The 26236-nt window shown below is 46.9% G+C and overlaps 1 protein-coding gene and 1 long non-coding RNA gene across 2 annotated transcripts in view; one reads left to right on the top strand and one right to left on the bottom strand.

Annotated features, from left to right (window-relative positions):
- The window catches only part of LOC147105922 (semaphorin-3E-like), a 415428-nt gene that overhangs the window by 83011 nt on the left and 306181 nt on the right, over positions 1-26236 (bottom strand). Inside the window, exons 6-7 of the mRNA XM_086010850.1 lie at positions 10916-11032; positions 914-1056 (exon numbers count right to left, since the gene is read on the bottom strand). Of these exons, the coding sequence (XP_085866976.1) occupies positions 914-1056; positions 10916-11032 (260 nt within the window). The remainder of the gene's footprint in view (positions 1-913; positions 1057-10915; positions 11033-26236) is intronic.
- Positions 1-26236, top strand: part of LOC147105923 (uncharacterized) — a 190110-nt gene that overhangs the window by 151 nt on the left and 163723 nt on the right. The window contains exon 2 of the long non-coding RNA XR_015081642.1: positions 923-1033. This is a non-coding gene — a long non-coding RNA (uncharacterized LOC147105923). The remainder of the gene's footprint in view (positions 1-922; positions 1034-26236) is intronic.

Here is a 26236-nt window from a genome sequence, read left to right as displayed (position 1 = left end):
CTTAAAGTCAATGATTTTAGAACCTTGATTGTGATAAGTACATGAATTGAGTTACAGTTTGTATTCTGGTAATTACTTGTAACCTCTTGTTGATTTTGAAGTAAAAGAAGTTTCACAGAATCATTGGGTTTTGTGTTGTCTGTTCCACGGGTCTGAACTCTATAAACTGTCAGACAATCAGAGCGTCTTACAGCAGTCAACAGAGAGCAGGTTTAAGCAGCAAGGGAATGTGAAGAGCACACCAGGCAGAAAAGAGTGAAACTCAAAGGAAGCCTTTAAAGCTTAAGAATTCCAAAAAGAATGAGGAAAGTGCAATTGCCAGTCGTGCGTCCAGCTTTTCCCACCTGCAGTTTACGATCCTTTTTAGAGGCATTGGAAATGGCTGCCTCTGTACCTGCACCGCCTGTAGTTTGTGGGTGGGCTGAGGAAGCAGTGACCTGGAAAACTATAATAGGGTCTAAGAAAGAAGTCCTTACTCCCCATAAATAAGCAGTTATTGAAAAATGCTACTTTTGAGATTTTGAAAAGTTTTTTTATAAAGTAAAAGGAAGACAGGGGAAAAGTCATTTACCATTTTGTATTTCAAAGGCAATTGGAAGTGGGGTGATGAAGAGATGTGTGGATCTGTATTATTTTGTATTTAGATTTAATTGTGTTTCCATTCTTTGGGCATAGTGAGTATGGATAACTGAAAATGTGTGTGTGATTTTTGATGGTACTTCTATTGGCTTGTATTAGGTTAACGATGTGCTGACTTCATTGTTCGCTGTTTTAAAAAATTAATTTATGAATTTGAATTTGAATTAAGTTAGAAAATGTTAATTTTGTTAAGATGCCTGGTGGAATATTTTGGCACGGGTGTGATGAACATAGCCAGTTTATCCCAGTTCTGGAATTACATTAATTCACTTACCGCACACAGTCTCCCCACCCTGGAGTAGATGGCGATGTCTCCTCCCTCAGCCTCCAGGGCCTTCTCAGTGAAGAAAAAGTACACTTTGTCATCGTCCCTGTCATCATTGTCAGCGATCAGGTGAGCTGCCACAAACTTGGGTTCTGTCAGTAAATGTCATTATTCATATTAGTGACATACTTAGGAAGAATTATATATTTTTAGAAGCATAATATAGGTGGATCTTCCAGATGTGGTAGAGCTGGACAGCTCGTGCAGAGAACCCGAGACATTCATCCTTCCAGCACCTAATCCTAATGTCACTGCTTTACGACTTTCCCGACTATATCACTGTTAATTTACTGATGCAGTCCCATGTTTGAATTATGTCACTCAAAAATCAAAGATTGTGGTTAAAGTCACTTTCTGACATCCAAATGGTTACATTTTAGTGTTAAAGAACTGATCATCAGCTCCATGTTAACATTAAAAATCATTCAGAAAAACCTTCTAAATTGGTGATTTGCACCTATTATACTGCAAAGCTGAAATAATGAGCTTATTTGCTTGAAGTAGTCCCACACTGCTTGCCGAAATGTGATTCAGACGACCTCGTTCCTAAGCAACATGGCAGAGTTTGCAAGCTGGAAATGTGCGCTATAAGAAATAATTGAACATTCACTTATATTTTTTGTTATGGCTCTTACTGTAAACTTCTCAATACAAGTTCTCCTCATTGTATGTCGCATACACGTCTAATGCCAAGAATCTTACAGAGGATACGGAAGCCTTATAAGGACTTGTATCTTTGATTTTATAAAATTCTCAAAATAAATAAAACTAAATTAATAAATTAGCCTAGTAATCTTCAGCAGAAGGATTAAGGAGTTAATTATATTTAGATACACTTCTTAAGGCTAAAGGGATCAAGGGATATGGGGAGAAGCCAGGGACAGGGTACTGAATTTGGATGATCAGCCATGATCTCATTAAATGGCGGAGCAGGCTCGAGGGGCCGAATGGCCTACTCCTGCTCCTATCTTCTATGTATCTATGCAATTGAGTGATTAGGTATTAAATGATATCGGCTTGGTATCAATGACAGAGATGTCGGTACAGCAGCATAGGAATCTTTCTCTCCTACATACCCAGTATTGGAAATTATTTTAGGTCTATTCTACCTTTTATGAACAAAAGAAAAACCTATTTTGGCAGACAGTCCATTTAACCATTCGTCACAGTGTTTGAATAATAGTGTATAAACGTAGAAAAGTCCAGGCTACCTATGCAACAGGTGGGACCTCAAACTGTTTAACTGCAAACAATTGGGTTGTGCACACTAATGTTAAAGAGCGAATTCTCTGCAGAGTGACACGTGGTACATTGTGAAAAGCAGAGGGTTTTCAAACATTTCAGTGTGGAGCTCCCCTCCCAGCGATCACCCGTTCTAACTTTCAAAGACAATACCAGCTACCCAAACTAAAGCAATGCTATCATTACAGAACAAAATGTATTCATCAGTCTACAGCATCAGAAATAATGTGCCAATAAATCAATACATACAGAAATCCAATACACTAGTCGAAATCTGTCGACTTTGCAGTTGGCAGTTCAAATAGCTATAGCGTGAATGGCCTGCTTTGCTCTAAAGCTCTATATTAATAAATTGTCTTGCTTCTGAATTTGAACCTGGAGAAAGCATTGCAGTGGACAAGGTTACTACACTCTCTGCTCGATCCAGAGCGCCTGCTTTTTCAGCTGGTTGTTTAGAAATTTCTAAAATGTAAAGTGAACACACAGAGGATTTTTTTGCCCATTCCCCCTCTGTGCTTCATGAAATAAAGGCAGTAGCTTTAAGGAAAAAACATTATTTACCGCAAAGTTAATTTAATGGGGCTAATTTTGCAAGGGTCTGTTCCTGGGATGGAGCCTCTTCAGACACGAGCACAGGTTGGAGCTAACCTTCTAACACTGTAGGGCTGATTCTGCATGCTGAACGTGCATCGAGCAAGGCTCAGGAGTAGAACCGTACAAAATTAATTGTAAAACTCATGGTATTATACCAGCCAATTGTCTAGTTCATTCCTTTATACAGGAATTACATGGAATTTACAGCTCACAAACAGGCCATCCGGCCCAATTGGTCTACACTGGTGTTTATGCTCCACATGAGCCTCCTCCTACCCTCTTCATCTCACCCGATCAGAATATCCTTCTGTTCCTTTCACACTCATGTACTTATCCAAGGGGAAAGTTCTCCAGTGGCTAGAACCATATCAGGTTCTTTAAGGCACTGAAACGTCATTGCCCCTCGTACCTCCCTTACTGTGTCAGGCAACATGTCACTGACTGATTGGGAACATCGATCTCAAAGCCTTGGAGAGGGTGCAGAAGAGATTTACTAGAATGGTTCCAGGGATGAGTTATGGAAGTATTAATTTATAGAGGAACTTTTATTGGCTAAAAAATCTTGAGGCATTTACTATATTTTGAGTAAATCTTTCAACTTTTCAAAGTTCTGTTATTTAGATAAAGAAGAGATTTCTTGTAATAGTTTTTTTTTTAAATGCTCAAGATGTTTGTTGGTACAAATGTATTGCAGAATGATGAAAGTTGGTCTTGGAGACGGGTATTGATTGCGTATGCTCAGGAAGGTGGCGCTGGACTGGGTGGTCTTGGAAAGGAGAGCAGATGGCGCCAGGAGGTACAGTAGGCAGGGGGCAGAGTGGACGTGAGTGATTGCTTTGTAAAATACTAGGGCTTTTTCCCCATCTGGTTTGACGGTTCTGTTTTTTGAACAAAATGAGCTTCAAAGGATTGCGTCCAGAAAATACTGAGTAAAATAAATCAACAAAATGAAAAGAATGAAAGTGAAGGGTTTTCTGAGGGTCTTTGGTTAAATGCGCACTGACTTGTTAGGATTATATACTGAAAGTTGCTGATGGAATATAAATTTTACAAGAAAAATGTTCTTGTATGTGTGTGGAAATGAATTTAGTCAGAAGTGATCAAGTGATCTGCTCCAAGGACATGAATGCACCTTTCTTTATGATCAAAGATTTCTGGACAGACAGTCCAGATCTTCGGTTGCCAGATTATTTCTCATTAATAATTCTGCTCTTTCATGTAGAACTCTCCAGGGGACCCCAGCATTACTCCCACAGGGAAACAGCAATAATTGGTTAAATATTACCATATTCAGGTCTTTACTAATGTTGTGTTATATAATTCTGGATGATGTCCAGGCCTAGAATATTGCAATAATCACTCATATTACTTTGTAAATGCAACCTCTTATTTTGAAATATAATAATGTGTTTTATATTAATCTTGTGATAATGTGTTACAAATGCCCAGAATGTAATATTATTTATGTTCAGGTACTTTGCTGGTTACTTGGTTACTTGTACTAGTTCTGAAGTGCTGGAGGGTAACAGGAACCTTGTGGCTGGTAAAAGCTGGAATGAAGTATATTTACTGTCCCAAAGTTGTCAATGCTACAACACGTACATTTTGAACATTTTTATTACCATATTGGTTCTCATCGGTAGTTCTTAAGACTGTTAACACTGTCTTTACAGCTAACAGCACTTCATTGCCACTAGCTTTGAACTCCTTGGTGATCTGAAATTGAGACATTAGATTACCGAGTGACATGGACATCTCAGAGGACTTGCCTGCTAAGTTTTCTCATTTTTTTTTTAACGTGGTTTAAATTAATCATTGGTCCTGGAACTTTCCAATAACATGTTGTTTTAAATCACCCTATTGCACAGATTGATAATCATGGTTCTGGGTGGCGTGTTTCCATCTTTGACTTAATATTGCAACAGAAGGTGCTTTGTGTGATTGACGGTTTGTGCCGTTCTGTTGTTTGTGCGATTACTTTCTTTCCTTCCCTCGAATTTCCTCCTCTAATTTCTCCCCTCCTCCTCTCTTCTCTCGGAGGACACTGACTCCCTTTCTGGGTCATGGAACCACTGCAGGGGAATGCGGTCACTGTCACAGGGAGCGTTTATTTCTTGTCCAACACCCATGTTTAAGTTTTGAAGTGGATTAAAAAGCGACCGGCAACAAAACTAACGTGAATGGCAGCTTAGGAATCATTCTGTTGCTGTAATAAAACTTAAGCTCCTGCAACTGGTCACAGTTTCTTCTGTTTCATGCAATCACTGGAACTACATGACATACAGTACAACAAACACCTTGTAAATAGATATAGATCAAAATAAACTGCAGTGACACGGAACTAATATAGGCAGTGAAATTCCATACAAGCTAAAAATTCAAATAAAGGTCTCTACAGCCAGAGTTTAAGGCCTTATTAGGAGCTTTTCAGGAGCCAGTGGCGTGTTGTTGGAGAGAGACGAGAAATGTGGGAATAGTTTACAACAACTTGAACTCTCAGAAATCGTTACAATGGTTTCCAAAAAAGCAACTGATGGCGTTCTCTGTAACCATGCCAACATTTAGCATGTTTTTAAACTTATCTCCCCATGTCTCTTCATTTCTCTGCTGGGCCATGGCACTAACACGCCTGCAATACTTTGCCCAATTGTGCATTCTTTATGCGTGAGCATGGGCAGACTATTCAACCATGGGGATAGCATAATTGAGCCCTGTAGCGCTGCCACTGCCGGATTCCTTGTCGTGTAGAATGGTGTGCGGCTTTATGCTGCTTCTGTGTATGGCTGATCCCCAATAAGGGAGTAGAGCCTATGTTGAGGTAGTAATGTATGAACTGTAGAAGGTGTGGCAATGATAGAATCAGAGAAGTTTACGACAGAAGGAGGCCATTCGGCCCATCGTGTCTGTGCCGGCCGACAAAGAGCTCTCCAGCCTAATCCCACTTTCCAGCACTTGGTCCGTAGCCCCGCAGGTTACGGCACTTCAAGTGCATATCCAAGTACTTTTAAAATGTGTTGAGGGTTTCTGCCTCTATCACCCTTTCAGGCAGTGAGTTCCAGACCCCCACCACCCTCTGGGTGAAGAAAGTTCTCCTCAACTCCCTTCAAATCCTTCGACCAATTACTTTAAATCATCGCCCCCTGGTTATTGACCTCTCTGATGGGCATAATGGCCTATATTTTTCAAAGTGTCCTTATGTGCTATGTTTTGACAGCTGAACTTTATGTGGTCTTGTGGTAATGCTGCATTTCCATGAACCGCGGTAGTGATGAGAAATAATGAAAGTATTTCCTTGCTTATGATTCCCAATTCAATACACATCTCTAACATATTAAACATGGTTGGTGGGTTACAGATTCCATTTCATAAAATATGTTGGGAAGAGCTATAAATTGTTGGGAGAGATGCAATAATATTTTGGGGAATAAGAATGAATTATCCTGTTTTTTTGGAAAACTTTAATCTATCCTGAATTTTCATTTGATCTTCTGACTTTTCCCTTAGGCTTAGGTACTTTCACCCCCCCACCACCCCCAACCACCCCCCACCCCCCAACCTCCTCCAACCCACTGAAAGGGCAGCGGGCCCGAGTCACAGTCCACAGTACTACTTGGACAGGCTTTGAAGAATTTAAAGGGGAATAATGAGGAACTGCTAGTCGAGCTGTGTCGCGTCTCTGTCCCTCTCACTCCAGCAGTCATGTGGCTGTTGTTGGAGGTATCTGGCAGTTTGCTGATGGTGTTTCTCACCACCTCCCTCCACAAACCCAGCCGGGAGATTCTGCCTGAACTCTAACCCCGCTGACTGTGTTTGTGGGCTTCCCTCCTCCTAAGACCCCTTGTCGTTTCTCTCTGGCCCCTGTTAGCAATTTCTCCTTAACGGTGATGTGGCCAATCTCCCACGGGCTCTGACTGAATTTGCTTATTCCACCCCCGAATCCTTCCTGCTGAGCCTTTTCCTACCCACACTGAGATTTCTTGCCAGCACTCACCTACCATGTCACTTTCACCTCCTTCCTTCTCCTTCTCCTACTCCCTCTCCTCCTCTATCACCTCCCTTCTCCCTATCTCCTCCCTCACCTATTCTCTCGCTTCCCCCTCAAACCTGCCTCAGTCTAATTGTTGCCCTGCTCTCTAACTGTTGGCCTGAATACTACACTTCATCTAACTTCTCTGTTTGCAATGCTATGGGAGATTGTCCAGTAGGTAATAGAAAACATGTGCATTTATCTAGTGCCTCGTCACATTTTGCAAACATCCCAAGGTGCTTTGCATACCATGAATTACTCTGAAATACAGTTTTTGGTGTGTCGGCAAACAACAATATTGCAGCTGACAATTTGTGCAATTTCTACTACCCCTGGTTCCTAGTGTAGGGCAATTCATTCACAAGGCTTTTGAATCTTTACATTTTAACCGAGCAGTTGTTTCCCTGTGCAGTTTTTAAATGCCAACCGTATTAAAACACACCTAATAAAATGATTAATGTCGCTTTCCCCAGAGCTCATGCTTTCCATTCTGGTCAGCACAAAAATTTGACCATAAATAAACAAAGAAAGCCCATGTTTTATTCTCCATTGTTATTTCAAAATGAGCAGAAAACAATCTTGGGTCGCTGACCGCTTGGTACAGCTAAATTGTAAATGTATTGAAAAAGAACATGTTCATGATGCTACACATAGCAACACTTCCCACTGCATCATCTTCGGTAAACCACATTAATGCACAAGTACTCTCACTTTCTCATACTTTTTATTTTCTTAATTAGGCTCATTCCCCTCTACTTCTGCCGTATCCTTTTACATTTTTCTTTGTCAAATACTTATTTTCTTATTTGTAGTTCAATTGTAAAATGAAACTGCCCAAAAGTAATGATCACCAAAGATGTTGAGATGCAGTCTGATGTTGCCGGCAGCAATGCTGCAGTTATCTCAGTGTTCCCTTTCCTGAGCCCTGCACCCAGGAAAGAATAGCCTGGATTCACGGACTCGATCAAGACAACACTCTGAATTGTGTATTGGTATAAGTCATTGGGGAAACTGCCACAAATGTTAAATTACACAGTTACAGGAAGCTTTATTATATAAGATACACAACTTACTACGGCTGGTGTGAATTCAGATGGAAAAAAAAGGATTGCAATGCTTAAATCATTAGAATTAATCCCAGGACATTTAGTAGCAGTTGAATCATACAATATGCTCAGATATCAGACCCGTAAATATTTTCTAGTGTTAGTTTCAATTTGAGAGAGTTCCTAATTAGAAACTCTAAACTGAGACGTTTAAATATTCCAGATTTGCACCCTTGTTTTGGTTGGGAAGGCTTTGGGCCCGATTTTGTGGATTGTGTGGGAAATGGTCGGATTCCCCGAATGTGGGGTTCTGACCCGAAAAAAAATGGGTCAGCCAGCTGCACGCAATTTTCCCTCAAGTGGCCAATTAATTTCCAGCGTGTGGACAGCCTTGCTAATTGCCCATTTCTAGTCAGAAAGCCCCACAGTATGATGTCATCATTTGTGGTGCTTTCAAGGTCCATAGCAAGCACTGCATCCTCTGTTGGCTTCCAAACGAACCATACAGGATGGCAGAGGAGCCTGCAGCAGCTGTGGCCAGTGCCAGGCCCCGAGCTGCCTCCAAATTCGACAAAGCTTCACTGCAGGCATTATTGGATGGGGTTAGGGCCCACAGGGAGGTCTTCTTCCCTAGGTCAGGCAGGAAGAGGCCTCCCACTGAGACCAAGGCTGCATGGATGCAGGTGTCAGCAGATGTCAACTCGAATGTGCATGTAATCTTGGCATCACATCTCTAACTCCTTCCTCTACTCCCCCACAGGACCATCCAGAGCCCCCGTCCCCACTGTGGAGGAGGAAGAGGCTGTGCAGCCAGACTCCTCAGAGGAAGCTCCAACCTCTGAGGGCGCAGCGTCAGCAGAAGTAAGCGCACCCAGCACCAGCGCAGACACTCACACCTCGGGGGGATCTTCGGGACATAGAGTAGTGTTGTCACCTGGTGTTTCACAGCTCACAAGTGAGCCTCAGCAGATTCTGGAGACAGGGGCAGCAGTGGAGAGTCCTCGTCAGAGGGCGCAGGACTCTGCCAGCTCAGCTCTGCTGCGCTGCATGTCGACCCTCTGCCTCTGGGTCCATCCGCAAGAGAAGAGGTGATGGATCTCCATGCACAGATGCAGGAGTCTCTGGCAGGTTTTGTCTCCAGAGTCGCTGTGAGTGTGGAGTGAATGGAGGAGTCCATAGCGACCATGAGCAGAGCCTTTGTGGAGTCATTGGCGCATGAACGCATCACCATGGAAAGGTTGGCAACCTCCATGGAGGAGATAACTCACCAGGGTACGGAAAACATGGTGAGTGCTCATAAGAGAATGACATCTCTTGAGGAGCTTTGGCCATCTATTGAACAGAGAAAACAGACCTTCATGGAAGTCCTTCTGCGTAGGACTGCCAGTGCAGATACGGGTCCCCATGGCCCCCTAAAGTGCAGCAAGATGCTCTCAAGCCACTTCCAAGCGCTGGCCCCTTCTGGCCTGTGCAGCTTCAGGTGAGTGAGCAGCAGCCTGGTGCTCCTGGTGCTCCTCCTGCTGTTCCTGGTTCTGCGGCTGCCACCTCTGCTGCTGGAGATCCTCTAATGGCAAGAAGGGAAGGAAAAAAAGGTGTCCCATGCTTCTGGTAGATGCCTCCGCTGAGGAAGCGCTGAGTGAGGGTGGCGAGAGGGGCTTCCCAGGAGATCACATTGGAGAAGTGTGTGAGGCTCCAACCTTCCACAGCTGTGCCTAAGCCTTGAAGAAGTAGCCCCAAGCCTGCAGCAACAAGGTCCTTCAACATACAAATGCTCTCCGATTAAATCACAGCTTTCCCGAATGACCTGCAGCTGAGAGCAAGCAAGCCGGCAAGCTTCATGCCAGGCTTCATCAGCGGGGTTCCCCGCAGGCGTGTTAATCATGGGGAACTCTTGAAAATCGCAAGGGCCCCATAAAATGGCATTAAACAAGCCAATAATTGGTGATTAGGGTCCCGACGGCCAGTCCCGCCAGCGGCGGGTGGGACTGATTCGGGTCGCAGAGAAACGGCAGTCCGAAAGTCGGATGGGGCGGGGAATCAGGCGGGGGGGGGGGTCGCGACCCCCTATTTCTGCGATTTTCAGCCCCCGCCCACCTGAAAACCCGCCCAACAGCTGGCAGAAAATCAGGACCTTTGTGTCACTCTATGTTCTTCTGCTTATCCGTTAATGAATGGTACTGAATCCCTAATGCTACAAATCTGGGTGTACAGTAGATACTTTCTCGGGTTCACTGTCGTCAGCCTGTACATTTTATTTTTATTGGTGTTGACTCACTCTGCCCTATAATTATTTACACTGTATTAAATAATTTTTACAACAGGGAATCAGGCCATTCGGCCCAACAGCTCCATGCTGGTGTTTATGCTCCACACGAGCCTCCTCCAACTCTTCTTCATCTCACCCCATCAATGTATCCTTCGATTCCTTTCTCCCTCATGTGTTTATCTAGCTTCCCCTTAAAGGCATCTATGCTGTTCGCCTCAACGATGCTCATGTACCCTTTGGAGCTGTTCCGCACTTTCTCTCTCCTATTTTGCTCTCAATTGCTCTCATTGTCATCTTCGTATCTCTGTTTGGACTTTAACGCTTTATCTCACCCTTTCTGGAGATCTGCAGGCTCAGTGACATCACCTGAGCCCCTCTGTTAGGTTGGTGCCTTGGAATCACCGGCTCTTATTTGCAGATTATAAAAATGTAGCTTTCTGTCTGGGTGACTCTGGACTGAACAGTTAGCCCTGATTGAGAATACGCGCACGAGATGTTCCAGCATGTGATGCCATGTCGATAATCAGCTTCTTCAGCCCGTGGTTTTTTTAGATATTGTTTAAGCTCAAACTGTAATCTTTGAAAACAGAAAAGAACCAGAAAAACAAGCGAGTGGTTTCAACGGAAGCAAAACTGTGATCAACTGGCCACAATCATCTCTACATCTCCTCTACCAGAGAATCAAAGCCTCTGATCTTGCCTGTGCTCAATTCCTTCGTACTGTACAGACCGTTGATTAGTATTAACTGAATATGAGATAAAGTGTCAATGATTACCTTTCAGCAATCGGTCATCGTGCTCGGTTCTGGTTGTAGAACGGTAGCCCAAGCTTCTAAATATTGCTGGATCTTCTCCAAAGAAATCTGTGTAGAGGCCGATGTACAACTGCCCACCTAAGGCACACAAAGTTTATAAGATGTTTTATTAGTTGCTGACAAAGGTATTGGCCCGTATTTTCCGATCGCAGGCCTCCCGCGGGCAGAGGCCTGTGATCTGGAAAAATCTACGCCCTTACCTGAGGTCTCCCGGGACGCACACGCTTCCACTCCTGGGCCTCACCAAACTCCCAAGTGCGCAGGGCCCACGTATCCCAGGGGTGCAGGCGGTTCGCAACGTCCCTGGGATCACGTGGGCCATGGGGAGCCAATCAAAGAAGGGAATCTCCCTTCATACACTTGACAGATAGACCCATCAAATATATTGTGGTAAACCACTTTTATCGTTCACTATCGTTACACTATGGTTATCACTGTTTATATCGTTACACTATGGTTATCACTGTTTACACTGTTGTATCACTACACAAGGTCACCTCTTGTCACGCTGTTATACCTGGGCTGACCACAGCTGACTCCGCCCATGACTCCGCCTGCTTGCCCAGGTATAAAGGTGGTCGACTGGCTGGTATTCCTCCTTGTTGGACCCGATCACCCACGAGGGTGGGCTCTGTTATTTAGCCAATTAAAACCTATAGTTACTATCTTAACTCGTCGCTTTTCACCAAGCTCGCCCGCATCACCTGTCCAAGTCCATGATGGACATCAAAGTAAACGGCCACGCCACGACCTGCCTGTTCGACAGCGGAAGCACGGAGAGTTTCATCCATCCAGACATGGTGAGCCACTACTCCCTCACTGTCCGGCCAACACGCAACCGGATCTCGATGGCGTCGAGGTCCCATTCTACAGACATCAGCGGCTACTGTGTTGTGACCCTGTCGGTTAGGGGCACGGAGTATAAAAATTTTAAACTCCTCGTCCTGCCCCAGCTCTGCGCTGCCGTCCTCCTAGGGCTGGACTTCCAATCCCACCTTCAAAGTGTCACTTTGGCATACGGTGGACCCCTCCCCCAACTCACAGTCGACAACCAGCAGCCTTTAAACCGCCCACCGCATACCACCTGCGGCCTATCCACCCTCAAGGTCCCGCCCCCCTCCCTGTTCGCTAACCTCACCCGCGACTGTAAACCCGTCGCCACCAAGAGCAGGTGGTACAGCGCCGGGGACAGAGCTTTTATTAGCTCTGAGGTGCAGCGTCTCCTGAAGGAGGGCATCATCGAGAGGAGCAACAGCCCGTGGCGTGCCCAGGTCGTAGTCGTTAAGACCGGCAATAAAAACCGCCTGGTCATCGACTACAGCCAAACCATAAACCGGTACACCCAGCTGGAAGCTACCCCCTTCCCCGCATATCTGATATGGTCAATCAGATTGCACAGTACCGGGTATTCTCCACCATCGACCTTAAGTCGGCCTATCACCAACTCCCTATCCGCCCTGAGGACCGCGAGTATACCGCCTTCGAGGCGAATGGCCGCCTCTACCACTTCCTTAGGGTTCCCTTCGGCGTCACCAACGGGGTTTCGGTCTTCCAAAGGGAGATGGACCGGATGGTTGACCAGAACGGGCTACAGGCCACGTTCCCTTATCTAGATAACGTCACCATCTGCGGCCGCGACCGGCAGGACCACGATGTTAATCTGGAGAAATTCCTCCGTACGGCCGAACGGCTGAACCTCACTTACAATAAGGAGAAATGTGTGTTTAACACCTCGCGTCTCGCCATCCTCGGCTGCGTAGTAGAGAACGGGGTCATCGGCCCCGACCCCGAAAGAATGCGCCCCCTCATGGAGCTACCCCTCCCCCACTGTCCAAAGGCGCTGAAGAGAACCCTGGGGCTCTTCGCCTACTATGCCCAATGGGTGCCGAATTATGCGGACAAAGCCAGACCCCTCATGAAGTCCACCTCCTTCCCCCTGACGGCAGAAGCGTGCGCAGCCTTCTCCCTCATAAAGGGAGACATTGCTAAGGCCACAATGCACGCGGTGGATGAGTCTATCCCTTTCCAAGTGGAGAGCGATGCATCCGACTTCGCCCTAGCAGCAACCCTTAACCAGGTGGGGAGACCTGTGGCCTTCTTCTCAAGGACCCTCCAGGGCCCTGAGATCCGACACTCTTCGGTCGAGAAGGAGGCCCAGGCGATCGTGGAGGCAGTACGATGCTGGAGGCATTACCTGGCAGGCAAACGATTTACCCTCCTCACCGACCAGCGTTCAGTCGCTTTTATGTTTAATAACAAGCTGAGGGGCAAAATCAAGAACGACAAGATCTTGAGGTGGAGAATCGAGCTCTCCACCTATGATTATGATATCTTGTACCGACCTGGTAAACTGAACGAACCCCCAGATGCTCTATCACGAAGTACATGCGCCAACGCGCAAATTGATAGACTGCAGACCCTCCACAACGACCTCTGCCACCCCGGGGTCACCAGACTTTACCACTTCATTAAGGCCCGCAACCTGCCCTACTCCATCGAGGAGGTCAGGACCATGACCAGGAACTGCCAAACCTGTGCCGAATGCAAACCGCATTTTTTTAGGCCGGACAGAGCAAGCCTGATCAAGGCCACCCGCCCCTTCGAGCGCTTGAGCATCGATTTTAAGGGGCCCCTCCCGTCCTCTGACCGTAATGTGTACTTCCTCAACATCATTGATGAGTACTCCCGTTTCCCCTTTGCCTTCCCCTGCCCAGACATGACCAGTACCATGGTCATCAAATGCCTGAACGACCTCTTCGCCTTGTTCGGGTTCCTGAACTATATACATAGCGACCGGGGCTCATCCTTCATGAGCGAGGAACTTCGCCAGTTCCTACTAGCGAGAGGCATTGCTGCAAGCAGGACCACCAGCTACAACCCCCGAGGGAACGGCCAGGTGGAAAGAGAGAACGCGACTGTCTGGAAGGCTGTTCTCTTAGCCTTAAAGTCTAAGGGCCTGCCAACCTCTCGCTGGCAGGAAGTCCTCCCGGCAGCGCTGCATTCCATCCGGTCACTGCTTTGCACGGCCATTAACGCCACCCCCCATGAACGAATGTTTGTTTTCCCCAGGAAGTCGACTACGGGAACCTCGCTACCAACATGGCTGACTTCTCCGGGGCCCGTCTTGCTGCGAAAGCACGTGAGGGCCCATAAAATGGACCCCCTGGTCGAGAGGGTGGACCTCTTGCACGCCAACCCCCAGTACGCCTATGTGGCATACCCAGACGGGCGGGAGGACACAGTCTCCTTACGAGACCTTGCACCCTCGGGCACCCCTGAAACACCACCGTTACCCCCCACCACCCCCCCAAGTCCACCCCAGGTAGACGGCATGCCAGAACCCCACGAGCCTTCGCCGACCACGCAGACACCAGCATTAACATCGGATACTGCATCACCGCCGCTGCTGCTGCGCCGATCAGAGAGACTTACGAGGCCTCCGGACAGACTGACGTACCCGAACTGGTAGCACACTTCACCCCGCCGGACTCAAATCTAAACAAGGGGTGAATGTGGTAAACCACTTTTATCGTTTACTATCGTTACACTATGGTTATCACTGTTTATATCGTTACACTATGGTTATCACTGTTTACACTGTTGTATCACTACACAAGGTCACCTCTTGTCACGCTGTTATACCTGGGCTAACCACAGCTGACTCCGCCCATGACTCCGCCTGCTTGCCCAGGTATAAAGGTGGTCGACTGGCTGGTATTCCTCCTTGTTGGACCCGATCACCCACGAGGGTGGGCTCTGTTATTTAGCCAATAAAAACCTATAGTTACTATCTTAACTCGTCGCTTTTCATTGGATGAATTGATAGGTATATCATATATATATATTTTTTTATTCGTTTATGGGATCAGGGCGTCATTGGCAATGCCAGCATTTATTGCCCATCCCTAGTTGCCCTTGAGAAGGTGGTGCTGAGCCGCCGCCTTGAACCGCTGCAGTCCGTGTGGTGAAGGTGCTCCCACAGTGCTGTGAGGGAGGGAGTTCCAGGATTCATAGATACATAGAAGATCGGAGCAGGAGTCGGCCATTCGGCCCCTCGAGCCTGCTCCGCCATTCAATGAGATCATGGCTGATCATCCAATTTCAGTACCCTGTCCCTGCCTTCTCCCCATATCCCTTGATCCCTTTAGCCTCAAGAAATATATCCAACTCTTTCTTGAATATATTTAATGAACTGGCCTCCACCGCCCTCTGTGGCAGAGAGTTCCACAGATTCGCCACTCTCTGGGTGAAGAAATTCCTCCTAATTTCAGTGCTAAATGGCTTACCCCTTATCCTTAGACTATGACCCCTGGTTCTGGATTCCCCGGCCATCATAAACATCCTTCCTGCATCTAGTCTGTCCAGATCTGCCAGAATTTTATAGGTTTCGATGAGATCCCCTCTCAATCTTCTAAACTCCAGTGAGTATAAGCCCAATCGACACAATCTCTCCTCATACGTCATTCCTGCCATCCCAGGTATCAGCCTGGTGAATCTTCGCTGCACTCCCTCCATGGCAAGAACGTCCTTCCTCAGGTAAGGTGACCAAAACTGCACACAATACTCAAGGTGCGGTCTCACCAAGGCCCTGTACAACTGTAGCAAGACATCCTTGTTCCTGTACTCGAACCCTCTTGCTACGAAGGCCAACATACCATTCGCCTTCTTAACCGCCTGCTGCACCTGCATGCTTACCTTCAGCGACTGGTGCACAATAACACCCAGGTCTCTTTGCACTTCCCCTTCTCTCAATCTATTGCCATTCAAATAATAATCTGCCTTCCTGTTTTTGCCACCAAAGTGGATAACCTCACATTTATCCACATTATAGTGCATTTGCCATGTTTCTGCCCAATCACCCAACCTGTCCAAATCATACTGGAGTTTCACGACATCCTCCTCACAGCTTACCCTCCCACCCAGCTTTGTGTCGTCTGCAAATTTGGAGATATTATATCCAATTCCCTCATCCAGATCATTAATATATATTGTGAACAGCTGGGGTCCTAGGACCGATCCTTGCAGTACCCCACTAGTCACTGCCTGCCACTCGGAAAATGACCCGTTTATTCCAACTCTTTGCTTTCTGTCAGCCAACCAGTTCTCTATCCAAGTTAATACCTTGCCCCCAATCCCATGTGCCTTAATTTTGCACGCTAATCTCTTATGTGGGACCTTATCGAAAGCCTTCTGAAAGTCCAAATACACCACATCCACTGGTTCTCCCTTATCTATTTTACCAGTTACATCCTCAAAAAATTCCAGTAGATTAGTCAAGCACGATTTACCCTTTGTAAATCCATGTTGACTTTGTCCGATCCTGTCACTGCTTTCCAAGCGACGATGAAGGATCGGCGATGTACTTCCAAGTCAGGATGGTGTATGACTTGGAGGGGAACCTGGAGGTGGGGGTGTTCCCATCAGTTGAAATTACAATAAATTATATATTTTAAACAAAAACGAATTAAAAAAAATTAAAGTTTTTTACAGGGCTAAAAATAAAGTTGACAGATCGTAAATGCCGGTTTTCAGTGCATGCGCTTGGCATGCCTGAAACCGGCATTTCCGATGTCCCTACGGGTGTTTACACAGCGCGTACCCACCCATAGGGATCGGAATATCTGGGCCAATGATTTATGTTTCTCTCTTCCTATAGCTCTCTGTTTTTCTCCTGCTCTCTAATGTTTTCTGTGTCCCTCTAGCTATCTTTCTGTTTCTCTCGTTGTGTTCTCTGTATCACTTTCTCACCCTTTCTGTAAATTCACACATCTCTCTGCCTCGTCTGTTTCTGTATACTTCTCACTGTATCTATAGGTCGCTCATGACAGTCCCTTCACTGATTTATTGACCTTAATCTAGTTTTTTTTTAAAGTGGGAATGCAGCAAGATGGGACCACCATTTACTGGGTCTGAGATTGCCATCTGGGCAAGGTGGCAACAGGTTAGGGCAGAGGGAAGCCCATCTGCAAAGCACTGCATCACACGAGTGTGAGAGACTAGGGGCTGGGAATGGATAGGGACGCTTATACTGGGGGCGGGGTGAGGGGCGGGGCGAGGGGCGGGTGTGAATTTGCAGGCAGTTAGTGTGGCACAGAGCAGAGGTTCTAATCTTTTACAACCCCCCCCCCCAACTAATTTGGGGACATGGGATTTGGAGGTGAGGAGAGGGTGGGAGATGGCCCTGGAGCCACAAGAGAATGCGGCATAGATCGAAGGTGAGTGGAGGAGTAGTGCCTGGTGCTATGGAGAGCAGTAGGCAGAGGGGTTACTTCTAAAACTACTCAGTGAGAGGCAGCAGAGTTGGACTACAGAGGGAGGGTCTTACTGGGATAGACAGAGTGGAGCTGGAGCACAAAGGGTAGGTCTGGGAGGGAGTGGAGCAGAAGCCCTTGCTGGGCCCAATTACAGAGTTGGGATGGGATCGAGGCTGGGCCCAATTACAGAGCTGGGATGGGATCAAGGCTGGGCCCAATTACAGAGCTGGGATGGGATCGAGGCTGGGCCCAATTACAGAGCTGGGATGGGATCGAGGCTGGGCCCAATTACAGAGCTGGGATGGGATCGAGGCTGGGCCCAATTACAGAGCTGGGATGGGATCGAGGCTGGGCCCAATTACAGAGCTGGGATGGGATCGAGGCTGGGCCCAATTACAGAGCTGGGATGGGATCGAGGCTGGGCCCAATTACAGAGCTGGGATGGGATCGAGGCTGTGCCCAATTACAGAGCTGGGAACGGGGTCGAGGCTGGGTGTAGCCAGTCAACGAATGGATGATTAATGGAGTGAAGGATTGGGGAACTGCAATGAGTTGACTTTTTTCCCTATGTTATAATTGATCCATTCTAACCATGTGATATTTTCAATCTAGGCATTAATCAGTAATACGCTACAATATTACAGAATCACAGATAAAAGAACATTAACAATTTTTATTTAATTTGTTGATTATTTAACTCCTTTTATACTTTTCTTTGTAATTGTCCACCTCTATCCATAACTCCTGATAAGACCGATGGTGAACGAGTCACAGATTTGCTACAGTATTTATTCAGCTGTGAATTATCTGATAAAAGCATCTATAAGCTGAAATCACCCTGCCTGCTGATGAATGAAATTATTATATTAATACAGAGGAATCCAAGAGTTGGATCCAACTAAACTTCTATGGTTCAATGCTCCTGGGCCACATCTGATCTTTGCTCGTTAACATCAAAATTGTCCCATTACATAAAATGTAATTGTTTTCCATTAGCAATGTTTATTTGATTTTTTTGATAAGATGATTATGTTGCAGATATGATGAGCTTGTAGGAGTCTCTGCACTCCTAGCAAAGAATCTATGAACTCACTGGAAGTTAACAAACTGAGTTTAATGTATTAAAGCTTTACAAAACAAGAAAATGCAGGAGAAGCTCTAAACAGGTCTTTTCTCTATCACTCCACACGAGGACTGGCTGGCCACGCCCTCTACCTCTGACGTCATGACGTCATCACGTTTCCCGCCGTTGGGGATGTCACATGACCCACGTGATGACGTCATCGCGTCAGATCGCGATTTTGTTGATCTAGCTCTGTTTAACCAGTGCCAACATTGAAAGGTAATAAACATGATTAAAGGCAATTATACAAATCACTGTGAGAGTCTCTTAGTGGCTTTGCCACATACGCCCCCCAGAATTGTCTTTAACGGAAAGAGTCAATCGCTGAGGAGGTCGGACAAGTCTGTTGGACCGACTCCTAAATTCCCGGAGGGGAAAACGCTGAGCAGGCGGCGCACTGGTAGGTAACACGGCGCTGTCAGGTGTGACGGCAGCCGGCGGCCGGCCGCGGCGCGGAGGCTGCGCCAGCTCGATCGGTCGTTCGAGGTCCAGGTGCGCAGGCTTGAGGCGATCGACAGAGATGTGATCCGGCTTGCCCCCGACGTCAATCACGAAACTCTTGTCCCCTGCCTGCAAAACCTTGAAGGGCCCGGCATAAGGAGGTGCGAGCGGGGTACGATGGCCGTCTTGGCGCACAAACACGAACTTGGCTTTCGACAACTCCCCCGGGACGTTGGACGAAGGCAAACCGTGCTGTGAGGTCGGAACTGGGCGGAAACAGCGGGCCGCATCCCGGTGGGTCTCTCTTTGCCTGGCCGCGGACCATGGTCGCGTAGGGGACGGCAGGAATTCACCCGGGACTCGAAACGGATGCCCGTAAACCATCTCCGCCGCTGATGACTGGAGATCTTCCTTCGGCGCCGTGCGGAGTCCTAACATCACCCACGGCAATTTGTCGACCCAGGATGTATCCAGCAGGCTGGCCCTGAGCGACGCCTTCAAGGAACAGTGGAACCGCTCGCATAAGCCGTTCGCTTGCGGGTGATAGGCCGTAGTGTGGTGGAGTTTAACGCCCAACACCGAAATCACCTCATTCCACAGTTCGGACAAAAATTGTGGCACCCGATCCGACGAAATATCCGCAGGGACACCAAAACGGGCTACCCATGATGAAACAAAAGCTCGAGCAACATCCGCAGAGGTGGTGGACGTCATGGGGACTGCCTCCGGCCACCTCGTGGTGCGATCCACCATCGTCAAAAGGTATGTAAAGCCCCGGGAAGGTGGAAGTGGGCCCACTAAGTCAATGTGAATGTGATCAAATCGCCGCTCCGGAACCTCAAAGGTGGCGAGCGGGGCCCTGACATGCCGCTGCACCTTGGCCCGTTGGCAAACAACACAAGTGTTTGCCCAGTCTCTGACGTCTTTGCGTATTCCCCTCCATACGAATTTGGAGACCAGCAGCTTTTGCGATGCCCGCACTCCAGGATGCGATAGGCCGTGTATGGTGTCGAAAACCGCTTGGCACCATTTAGACGGAATGATCGGACGGGGTGCACCCAGCGAAACATTGCAGAGCAGAGTAGTACCTGCGGAATGGAACGGCACATCCCTCGGCTGGAGGCTGGCTGGAACCGAACGAAAACCCTGGGTCTCCGGGTTGGCCGCTTGGTCAACCGCCATCTGTGTGTAGTCAATGCCCAATTGGATGGCCTGGACGGCGGCACGGGAGAGGCAATCGGCGACGGCGTTCTCCTTACCGGCCACATGCCGGATGTCGGTGGTGAACTCCGATATGTACGTCAGCTGGCGTTGCTGCCGAGCCGACCATGGTTCCGCAGACTTGGCCATTGCGAACATCAATGGCTTGTGGTCCACAAACACGATGAAGCGTCATCCTTCGAGGATGAAATGAAAATGGCGGATGGCCAAAAACAAAGCCAACAGCTCTCGATCGAAAGTTAGGGAGTGACTGAAGGCAGGTTGATGTGGATGTCTAGATGTCTGCATAGCAGAATGGAAGCAGGATCTTGGAGTAGTGCTAAGCTGTGAAAGCCTTAGTTTGGTTTCTGGTTTCATGATTTTAGGCTAGTTTAAATGAATCAGCTCACAGCATTTGTTGGTTATTCCCAATTACCGTAGACCATTTGAGATGAAACTTTCATCACTACCAGGTGGCTCTACATTGGTAGGATTATGTTGCTGAACAGTTGAATAATTCACAGGGGAAAGGTTCCCTCTGTGTGCTATGTATAGATGTGTTCTTTATAAATGAGTTTACAATTTCATTATGTGCAATACTCAGAGGAAAGGTTCCCCTCCCCGTGTGTCAAATGTCAATGTTAATGAAGAAAAGCATTCTTGAAATGATTCGCCTTATTGCCTTTACCAGATGTCCTCTGGCCAGGACAGCAGGATGGTTTATGCTGCAAGATTTTCCATAGCCACCATCAATGCCACTCTTTAACTGAACATATATTCCCAACTGTCTGTCTCAGCTGTGGCTCAGTGGGAGCTTGCTGTGCACAAATTGGCTGCTGCGTTTCCTACATTATAACAGTGATTGCTCTTCAAAAGTACTTCATTGGCTGTAAAGCGCTTTAGGACGTGCTGAGGTTATGAAAGGCGCTATATAAATGCAAGTCTTTCTTTTTTTCCTTTTTACTCGTGTTTCGATCAGTTTTTCTACTCCCCTACAGTAGTTGTCTATTAGGACAGTGCCCCATCGAGCAGACCATCAGAAAACTGCCAAGGCTTATCGCATGAGGCCATTGTCATCCAGGAAATCTAGTTGAGATGTTGTTAGTAAACACTGTAGTGAATTGTTCTCAAATTAACGAAGTTAAAACTTGCAGTATTTCTTTTCTGTGGCCTATTTTATACTTCCAAAATATATTATAAAACACTCCGTGAAAACTCTGTTTCCCTGAAATATTAGAAGCAATATTTTTCTGTACTTCGCAACAGCAGATTGTTTAATAGGTCACTACGATTTTCAGCTACTTTATTTTCCCAGTTAAAGCGAAGGCTGCTTTGTACGAATGCAATGTATTTTGTTCCTGCAAATATGAGGACTTTTGAACAAGGATAACCTATAACATATGTCAGTAATTGTATAATGTAGACTGTTTTGAAATGTTGTACAACCCAACTGAAAGAGATACTAGCTTATTAATCAAAATGACTATCTTAAAAGTCTAGTGCCACTGGGATTTACTGTTTTTCAGAATGAAATATTATCCAGGTGTTGTCACCAGTTTTCTGCCCCATATAAAGTCAATGTGGCAGTGAGGCCTCCACTCCCCTCTATGGTGGTTTTATTAACCAAAAGCTGTCTGGCTCATAAGATTCAACTCTTGCCAGAAACTCTGCGATTTTGGGTCTAACTCTGCCACCACCATAGTGGTTCCCTGAAATAGAGCCCAGTGGTGCATGACATCATTGTTCTGTTTGACCCTGAGCTGAGCTTTCTGCCTCACGTACTGTCTGTCCCCAACCCCTCCGACATGCTGCCCACTTATACCTCATCTAAAACCCACCTCTGTTGAAATCCTCATCCACACGTTCATCATCTCAGGGATTGACTTATCTAACGCTCCAGCTGCACCCCTCACTAATCCAGAACCCCACAGCTCGAGCCCACTTTCTGCATTAAGCCCAGTACACTCCTCACCCAGTCCTTGCTAAGCTCCATTGGCTCCAGTGAATCGAGATTCTCATCCCTGCTTTCAAATCTCTCCATGGCCTGGCACTATCTTATTTCACCCTAACCTTATGGAGACACTCCTCTCAGCCCTTGCCCTGTATCATTGATTGCTCCCTGCTCCCTCCGCTTCAACAGCAGATCCATCTTTCAGTCATCCTCCTGCTTTCTAAAATTCTCTTCCAGAACCAGTCTGCTTTGATTGCATCTTTAACATCCTCACCCGAATTCCTTTTTATGCTTTGTGTTCATCCATCCGCCTTGTAAAGTGCCCAGATTTGTTCTCTTGCATGAGCAGCACTATATGCAGTAGGTTGTTGTTCTCGTATCTAAGTAAGTGGAGCAAAATACAAATAGGAACCATGTCGCCATCTGACACTTTATCAAAGGGATAAATTGGTTCATGCGGAAAGAAGAACAGGTGGACCAGTCATCCAGCTACTCTCATATATCTCATTGCACAATGATCAAGAGATGCATTGACAGAAAACCACAAGCAGCTTGCTGTCTTGATCAAGAAATAGAGTGTAAAGCACCGAGAGATTTAACGAGAGAGGAGATTAGTTTCCTTGCCATTTTCAGCACATTAGCGGTGTATAAACAACATAGGAATTTCCTTTAGTGAGGAAATTTGGGTAGAAGTCATTCCTGTCACTTGTGTACCTTTAGAACACTTACCCCGAGTTTCTCACATTTTTGAGTCTTCCTGCGAGCCGCCCATTAGCCTCACTTGCATATGTCAGAGCCAATGGTGCAGCAAGTGTGAGTTTCCTGGGTATGCACTGACAAATTACTCTGAGTAACATAGGCTGAGAATTATGAGGCCAGAATCAGCTGATACAGGCAGAAGTGAGGAGTTCCTGACACAGAGGAATCTGGACATTATGAAGATAGAATTCTTCAATGTGTCATTCTGCCTATAGACACCCGGACTTGCTTCTCACCGAGTCAGACCACCAACAGCTTTTTGGTTGATCTCAAGCCCACTCACCCACTGACAGCACATAGAGGATATTTTCTACATTTAGAAATCTGGGTGTTAAACTCGCTTTTTTATTTGTTTATTTTATAACCAGAAATGCTAAACCTTCAGTTTTCCATGGAGTGAGTTTATGCAATTGGATTTCCTCAGCAGAAACAAGGCCAATCGGGACTTTATCTGCAATTATGCTCATTTTGTGCCTCTCGTACCTTAACAGCCACTTAACTAGTCAAGGATTTAATCTGGCTCTGGAGAATGGGAAACAGCAGGAAGTTAAGCTGAGCAATGAAGTTGTAACTTTTCTAGATCTTGAAAGACTTATTTATAGTTCTTGATCAGAACCAAAGCATTTGCTGTGTGCATGTAATCAAACCTTTTGAGTCCAGAAATAAGAAACCGTCTTCAGCTGCTTTATCAATGACTTTCCCTCTAACATAAGGTCAGAAGTGGGGATGTTCACTGATGATTGCACAGTGTTCAGCGCCATTCACAACTCCTCAGATAATGAAGCAGTCCATGCCCGCATGCAGCAAGACCTGGACAACATTCAGGCTTGGGCTGATAAGTGGCAGGTAACATTCGTGCCATAGAAGTGCCAGGCAATGACTATCTCCAACAAGCAAGAGTCGAACCACCTCCCCGTGACATTCAACAGCATTACCATTGCTGAATCCCCCACCATTAACATCCTGGGGGCCACCATTGACCAGAAACTTAACTGGACCAGCCACATAAATACTGTGGCAACAAGAGCAGGTCAGAGGCTGGGTATTCTGTGGCGAGTGTCTCACCTCCTGATTCCCCAAAGCCTTTCCACCATCTACAAGTCACAAGTCAGGAGTGTGATGGAATACTCTTTACTTGCCTGGATGAGTGCAGCTCCAACAACACTCAAGAAGCTCGACACCATCCAGGACAAAGCAGCCCACTTGATTGGCACCCCATCCACCACCTTAAACATTCACTCCCTGCCCCACCGGCGCACCATGACTGCAGTGTGCACCATCTACAAGATGCACTGCAGCAACTCGCCAAGTTTTGAAAACTGTGTGCACCATCGACCATGTCTTGGAAATTATATATAAACACTTAGGGGGAGAAATTGAGTATAGCCCCGTTTGGGGCGCCAGCCTCGCCAGGGCGCTAAAAGTAGCGCCCCGGAAACATTCGCGCCCCTGCACCGGAAATTGAGTGGTTGCGCCCCAAAGGGAAGCGCGGCGCTACTGGAGGCGCCCCGCATCCCTCTTGGGGTGCTGCGATTGAATATCGTGGCGCAACGTGCCGCAGCGCCACACGCTGCGGCACGTCGTGCTGCGGTATTGCAGGCCTTCCTCCCCTTCTTAAAGGGGAGGGGCCTTGTGCAGCGCGATCTGGGGCCCAGCTGGGCCCCCGAGGATTGGGAGTGCAGGCAAAAGAGCCCAGCACCGAGGAGAAGTGCCGGGCTCTTGGAGCGCAGCTGGCACTCCGCGGAGGGGGGTTCAGGAGGCCGGGGACGGGAGCGCAGGCAGGTGCTGGCAGGCGGCCAACAACAAAAATGGCCGCCCCACACCTCGCCTTTAATTTGCGCCTCCCCGGCCGCAGGTAGGTCCCCCTGAACCCGTTGGACATAGCGTCTGGCGGTAAATCAGGGGGCGCTGCTGACTATCGCGGCCAGGGCATCAGCGAGGCGCTGCGCACACCGATGACGTCATCGGCAGCACTAACGGTTAGTGCCACCACTAACGTCCCGCTGAATTTAGCGGGAGGCGTGGGCAGTGCCGCGCCCGGGTGCCAGTTGGCTTGCGACCCACTTAGCGCCCTCTTAAGGCGCTAACGGTGGCGCAACCTACTGAATTTCTCCCCCTTAGTGCTTTACTTAAATATCTAAATGTTGAGATTCCAACTTCTTATGAAGAAGAATTGAAAGCACAGCTTAGCAATACTTTGGAACAATTAAGCAACTTCCTGCTCATCTGTTAAAGTGCAGTGAGTGGCGTGTTGCTCAGTTGGTTAAAGTTGATAAGTGCAAACAGTAAACTATTAAAAGCCTTAATGGTAGTTGGTGGGTGAGCACTTGGTCTCCGATGGAACCTGTGGTTCTGGCAGCTTCATCCTCCAATGCTGGCACTGAATCCGTTAATATAACAATTACAACAACATGAATGTTGATCAACACATCCGTGCCAAAACCTTCAGCTACTCCACTGTTGAGTTCATTCCATCTCAGCGGGTGAGTTAATTTCCTCACTGGAAACTGCTAACGGCTCATCGACCAGCAACAGCAGGTTTCTTCAAAATAAAATTGCCATGAATTTCACTCCCCCTTTTCTGGCTGTAAAACGAGTGGAGCAGAAGAAGAGGAAACAACTGGCTGTTTCAGTTTATCTCCCGTTTCTACCAGTTTTAACATTCATCTCCACAATCATTGCCATTAAAGTGTCTTGACTCACACCGAGTCCCGTTCGCCCAACACCCCTGTGCTCGCTGACCTACATTGGCTCCTGGTTTAGCAACGTCTCGATTTCAAAAATCTCATCCTTGTTTTCAAATCCCTCCAAGGCCTCGCTGCTCCCTATCTCCTCCAGCCCCACAACCCCCCGAGATATCTGCGCTCCTCTAATTCTGGCCTCTTGAGCATCCCTGATTATAATTGCTCAACCATTGGTGGCCGTGCCTTCTGTTGTCTAGGCCCTAAGCTCTGGAATTCCCTGCCTAAACCTCTCCGCCTCTCCATCTCTCTCTCCTCCTTTAAGACGCTCCTTAAAACCTACCTCTTTGACCAAGCTTTTGGTCACCTGCCCTAATTTCTCCTTACCTGGTTCGGTGTCAAATGTTGTTTTATAATACTCCTATGAAGTGATTTGGGACGGTTTACTACATTAAAGGCGCTATATAAATACAAGTTATTGTTGTTAAAATAAAAACACAGTGGAAATCAGGCCCCAAGTCACTCAATTAGTTTGGTCTCCAGAATCTTATCTAGCTACCTCTTCAGCCTTTACACTTAATACTTCAATGAGGTTCACTGGTCAGTTATTCCATAAGCCTATTGCCCTTCATTGTAAACATTTCTCTGATTTCCCGTCTTAATTCTACCTTCCTCAGTCTTACCTTGTGGTGGTTGAACCCTTTGGACAATTTGCCCCGATTAACATTATCAATCTCCTTCGGAATCGTGACAACTTCAATTAAGTCAACCCAAACTCTCCTCTTTCCCAAAGAGCACATCTGTTGTGTATGTACCTTTAAGAGAGAACTGTTTTACAGCTCCTGTATACTGTAGTACCGGCAGTGACCACAC

This window comes from Somniosus microcephalus, chromosome 17 (assembly GCF_052327205.1).
Source record: "Somniosus microcephalus isolate GS21.2 chromosome 17, FLI_Smic_1.0, whole genome shotgun sequence".
NCBI classification, from domain to species: domain Eukaryota; kingdom Metazoa; phylum Chordata; class Chondrichthyes; order Squaliformes; family Somniosidae; genus Somniosus; species Somniosus microcephalus.
Note: the sequence above shows the minus strand (reverse complement) of the source record. Positions and strands in the feature narration are given on the sequence as shown.